Raw genomic sequence first — 6,248 nt, forward strand, 5'->3', positions numbered from 1 at the left:
TGATATTGATGATGTCATCGAATTAATGTCACGGCCGAAATATTAGACACTATTTTTTCATCACCGTCTGTTTGGAGGGATAAATGAAGGGGAAGGGAGAAGGGTAGAATTTGGATTGGGCCCAAAACTTTTGAAAACCCTAAATTAGCCAAAACAGCTAGCATGTAGCGGAAATATTAGCTAAACTCCAAAAAATAGTCTAAAAAATCTTAGTAAATGCCAAAATAGTCCAAAAAGCTTAGCAGAATGATATTTTTTTACATTTTAAAACTGTATTTTTTTACATAAATATTAATAAAAACAGGCAGGAATATTATTCTAGAATAAATTAACTTAAACCTTAACTCTCAATTTACTCTCCATAAAAACATATTTTGTCAAAATTATAAAAGCTAGAAATAAGTGCAAGATAACATAAAATAAAATGATCCGGATCCGGCTCCTTCAGCCAGAAGAAGTGACCGCTTTTTCTGTTTTTCCCCGAGCAGTACACCATCAGCGGGAAGAAGGTGGAGGTGGCCGTCAAACAGATCATTGCTGGTCGTGAGGTGGCGCAGAGAGGAGCCTTCTCCAACCCGGACTCGCTGGATCTTTACAAGAACATTCCAGAGCTGAAAAACTTTTAGAGACTTTGCAGGACTGGAGCAGAACAGACGTACTCTGAGCTTTATACTGACACCTTCATCAATATATTAACAGTTATATATTTGCTAAAGTGTTGCCGTAGGGAGACGACTGTGGAGACTAATGTTGAGATGAATGAAGCTTTAGTGTCGGCGTGCACGACTGTCCCTCTGTTCATGCAGTGCAAACGGCTAAATGTGTTTTATGCGGTGAAGAACTCACACCAAACATACGGAGCTTATCTACTGAAGTAATTTATTGATCTTTTACTGTATGAGATGGTCAAACCTTGAACTACCTATATGTAAATGGTTATCTTCCATGTTTTTAGGCAAAGATGTGACTTCACGCCGATTCATTAAAGACACTAAGTTTTCACGGTACAGCTGCAGTATACGTACATGTCAGATACAATGTCTGTGTCCTACAACTGTTTGGAAAAGTCATTTATGGTACACACTGTTTGTACTTTTACATACAAAGAACTGTATTTATTTTAAATGTCTGTATCATTCATGAAACCCAGAGGATAAAAATACTTTTAAGGGATTTATTGCTGCTTTTTCTTGTGCTTAGACTTAACTTGTATTTAGTTTGAAGAGTGAAGATGGCTGATCAGACTGTGAACCGACGAGGAATCTTTCCTACAAAAACCAGACGGGCATCCAACGTTTCTGCATTTTATTTTGACATCCAGGGAACATTTTCTTACATTTTTGTTTTTACTGATTGTTTAAAGAGTCAGTCTTTAATGTTGTGCTTGTTTGTCTCAATTTTTTTTTTTTTTATCAAGGCACTGTGTTGTTTGGAGCTGCATCAGGTGAAAAATCAATAAAATAACATTTTTAACAAATGGATGAAGGCTGATTTTTATGAAGTTAGATTTGTTGCTAAATTGTTGCTTGTTTGTAAAAAAAAAACTGTATGAGTAAAAAAAAATGTCTCTTGCATGACATTTTACACACAGACGAAGCATTTTTACAGACGGACAATTTTTTTCTACACTTACAATTTTTTTTTACAAATGCACAAAACTTTATCAATAAATCTAACTTAGTCGATTTTGAGGTAAAATAATATAAACCCATCAAAGTTTGGGTAGGAACTTTTTTGGAACTTGAAGCAAAGACAAACGATCATCAGAAAATCAATACAAAATGCAGACTATCTGATCGCATATAAAGTTTTAAAATATCCTTAAAAACATTGTTGTTAATTTAGCCATTTAACTGCTGAACTGAAGCTGGTATGAAACTCAAAGCTCCTGCATACCACCAGTTTTTGTGGACTTCTCAAGTGCTGTTAAAACTCTGCAACCTCACCTCACGGGAAATAAACTGAACCAAGAGTGTTCAAACTACGGCTGATCCTGGTGTCTCCGCATAGATGGTGTACTACAAAATAAACTGAGAGTAATAGGCGCAGAAAGTTACTCTCCACTCATGTGGCTTTGGAAGATTTGTTGATTTCCTGATGTTCATGTCATTTTTCCAACACCACATGAACACAGTATTTCTTTAGGCTTTCATTTCTCCCCGAAGGACATCAGCCCATTAATGAAACTGGCTCTAAAATGAAATAAAAACTCCAACAGGTTCTGTTGTACAATATATATATATTTATTTTCAATTGAAATCGACGCATGTTTTTGTCCGGATTCAATTTTAGTTCGAGGTAGATTACCAAAACACGTCACGCGTCTGCTTCTGGTCCAGCCGTGCAGTCAAAATGTAGAACCCGTTGTGACCCACAAGTCGAAAGGTTTGTCCTCATCTGATCCTCTGGATCCTGTCCTTCCTGAACGGCTGTCAAGATATTCTCCATAGGTGCTCCACAAGGCTCTGAGGTTTCCCCACTTCTCTTTACTCTCTTCATAAACGACTGTTGAAGCTCAAACCCTGAAATTAACTTCTCGTCTAGGTTAAGGGAAAACAATTCAATACATCAATGCCCATGTTTCTAATTTACACTGATAAATGATGCAGCTTCATGTTTTATAACTTATTTGTCTCATACCAGGACAAATCTGAACTCTGTCTTTCTTATTGGACAGAAACCCGTGGAGTCTTCACACAGGTCATTTATCGCAGCATCACAGTAAAGATGACTCAGAAGGTTTCTTTTACTTGGGTGTAAACTTGCTGTTGAACTTCTGGCCTCGGTTTCATCCAGTAGCGCTCGTGTTAGAAATGTTTTTGCAGAACTGTTGTTCACTTCTGAGTTGACTGGAGGAAAACTTTTTAACCGTTAAATAAACTGAAGCCGCTTTGAGAGCAAACAGTCGGGTTCCAAAAGCGGAGCTTTCAAGGCTGGTTGGAGATTTGCCGTGTGCTCCCACATTGTTTTCCAAAGATAAACTGGAAAAATGTATATCCACTGTGCACACCAAGAAAAAAAAGCGGATCTATTTTTGTTTTTTTCTAAAAGTGGAAGTTTTAGCTTTTAATTCTGAGCTTAAGTCAACAGAAAGTGACAGACAGATGGTTGGTAAAACGAAAGAACAGTTTGTGTTTGCGATTAAGTGATGCTCTGTGTGTGTGTGTTAGATGACTGAAAGCCAATCACTTTGACAGATGGCTTCTTTAGGAAGTTTAAAAGATCGCTGCAACCTTTACGCAGTCGGTGTGAAAGCTCACACCTGCCAGTCATCCGACCTCAAACACAACAAAGAAAAGAAAAGTTTTTGTAGCTTCTTTTACTGAAACTTCAGTTCTTGATGCGTCGTTGGTTTGTAGAAAGGAAAGATGGATTTTTATGGAAGAACCAAATAGATTTTAGGAGCGAAACAAGAGGAGGGCTCGAGTACGTTTCCCATTAAAAGTCATAAATGAAAATCAATGAGAAGGGCCTCAGTTCTTCGATTGAATGGTTAATTCCAATATTTACAAATAAGAAAATATTATAAGCAAAAATGTGATTTTTAAATTTATTTTTATTGAGTTGTTGATTAATTTTTCAATTAAATTAGATATGATTTAAATTTAATTAAGAATATTCTCAGAAAATAAACTGATTTTGTGAGTTGTGTGATTTCACCATGTTAGTCAGAGTACAGCACCTTTCTTAGTGAGGCTAAAAAAAACTGTTTTTTGACATCAAGCAAAAAAGAAATCTATAATCTACATTGCTGAACCCTTATCAGTCATTTCTAACTTAAGTTTAAGTTGTAGAAAAATCCAGAAAGTCTGGAAATCTGCTTATGTACTTCCCCTTCACAAAGGAGGAAAACAACTACAGGCCGATTTCCATTTATGTATCCTGACAAAAACCTTTGAAAAGCTGGTCAGTGAACAACTGAAGGAGTACCTAGAATCAAAAACCATCTTACCTGAATTTCAGTCTGGTTTTAGAAAACACCATAGTACTGTCACAGCGACCTTGAAAGTTTTAAATAATGTTATACCGGCCATTGACTGTAAAAAATACTGTGTAGCAACCTCTCATTTGACACTGTGGATCACACTCACCTGATACAAATACTGAGTAATATTGGTGTTGAGTTTTAGAGTTTTAGAGTTCTTACAAACTGCTTTTGACATCGTTCAGGTTCACCTTAGATCACTGAAAATTGTTCTAAACGTGGTGATGGTGTTGGTTTTTTCACACAAAAGTGAGCCACAGGAGATCACACAAGTACTTAAAACTGAAATGAACAAATCAATAGAATTAGCAAACAGCTACAAGTACCTTGGTTTAGTAACAGATTCTGAGCTTTCCTTTACAATGCATGTAGCCTCTTTACCACACGAACTGAAAATGAAGCTTGGGTTTTATTATAGAAATAAATCATTTTTCTCGCTCAAAGCATGAAAGTTTCTGGTAGCAGCCACGATTTTGCCTCTGATAGACTATGGAGATGATCTTTACATGAATGCTTCATCCACATGTCTTCAACCACTCAATACTGTCACTTGAGGTTTGTAAATGGCTGTAGTCGTCTGTATGCCAGAGCAGAGTGGCCCTCGCTTTGCACACAAAGGCACACGCATTAGATAAGGCGCTGCTTGGTTTGGTCCCCTCATATCTTAGTTCTCTTCTCCAAAAAATGTCCAGTCAGTTTGCTTTATGCTCAGGCGAAGTTTTTCTTCTCCATGTTCTCCGTGTCCGAATTGAATTTGGGAAACATGCCTTCTGTTTTTCTCCTGCCTGGAACTCTATCCTGAACTGAAATGAAATAAAAGTGAAATAAAAGACTTTTATTCTGGTAGTTGCGCTACTTCCTGTCTGCTTGTGGCATTCCCTTCAGTCCCTGTTGGAATGGCAGAGAGACGGTAAGCTGCAGGCTTTAAAAGTTTACATGAAGTTCTAAACGGGGAATGTTCTGGTAATTGGTTAAAATATTCTTTATACCTTTTTTATTCTTGCTAGTTTTGGGAAATGTATTTTTAATGTAAATGCAGCACTTGGAAGTTGGCTAATGTTAGCAGCAGAGCTCGCGCTAGCATGCGTGTTCTCACGTGACCGTGGTGATTTTTCTTTGCCTTCTTTTCGGTTGTGCGGTTAAGTGAGACCAGCAAGGATTTTTTTGTGTGCTGCATGTGTTTTCACAGGTATGTGAGCATTTATTTTGATTAGAAATATTTGATTATCCTTTGCTTTTTGACATTTTATTTGTATTTAAAATGAGTATATTGTAATGTACAGATTTGCTATTTAGTTTAAGAGAGCGACCGGCTACATATAGAGACTCCTAGCCCTTTTCACCCCCTTTTCATAGGTCATAGGTCCTCTGCATTCCAAATATCAATTACTTAAAATCCAAATTTGAATGAATTTAGGTAAAACCTGAGAAAAGAAACCACTAGTGTTAGCAGCACGCGTTTCCACCGGGTTTTTTTTAGATCGGGAAGGAAATGGTAACAAAAGTTACACCTTCAGGTTAAAACTTCTCACATTGCTGTTTACCTGAACAACATCACTTGTTAGCTGTCTAAATAACACATTGGGGTGAAATACAAAGAGTATAAAAGAAGAAATTGTGGTTTGGCAACAATATAAGCATGGAAACGTTGTGCCTTTTCAAACACAATTTGTGACAAAACTTGGAGAAATATTGATGAAATATTCAGTTTTTATTTATTATTTAATTTGCACAAATCAAAAGTGATAAAAAATGTTTTCTTATTCTACTCTTTCCCTATGCTTCTTTGTGTAAATCTCTTGCAAACCCTGGTTTTTATACACTTGTCAGACCCTAATTGTAGCATGTAATTAATGGCTAAAATAACTTGTTTTTTCTATTCACAAAGAAACAGAAATGATCTGTAAACTTGGTTTTGTCTTGACACTCTGGTTTATTGACTGAAACGAGAACCTCTGACAGAGTTAACTAAGACCTTTTTTTGACAAAATAGTCAAAACTTGAAACCCTTTTCAAAGAGCGGAGCTGTCCTCACAAAAGTCTTTTGCCCCCAGCTGTGCTGTGTCTCCTCTGCTGTCATATAAAGCGTGTTATTGATTCCCTTTATGCCTCATGAATGTTCCATACATCGCAGTGATCCATCAAGACGGCCTGACGCAGCAGGCATCCCTCCATCAACAGTTGGCATTTTCTGTCTGCCGTGTCTTTCATCTGCATTTTCCGTCAGTTATCTTTTTTAACCTTTTCCGAGCTCGCACCGCAT

General features: G+C 37.0%; 1 protein-coding gene across 1 annotated transcript in view; it reads left to right on the plus strand.

Moving 5' to 3' along the window:
- Positions 1-1,544, plus strand: part of aacs (acetoacetyl-CoA synthetase) — a 41,672-nt gene extending 40,128 nt beyond the window's left edge. The window contains exon 18 of the mRNA XM_024276192.2: positions 489-1,544. Coding sequence (XP_024131960.1) covers positions 489-626 — 138 coding nt within the window. The 3' untranslated portion in view covers positions 627-1,544. The remainder of the gene's footprint in view (positions 1-488) is intronic.
- The last annotated feature ends 4,704 nt before the right edge of the window (positions 1,545-6,248 follow it).

This window comes from Oryzias melastigma, linkage group LG9 (assembly GCF_002922805.2).
Source record: "Oryzias melastigma strain HK-1 linkage group LG9, ASM292280v2, whole genome shotgun sequence".
Lineage (NCBI taxonomy): Eukaryota > Metazoa > Chordata > Actinopteri > Beloniformes > Adrianichthyidae > Oryzias > Oryzias melastigma.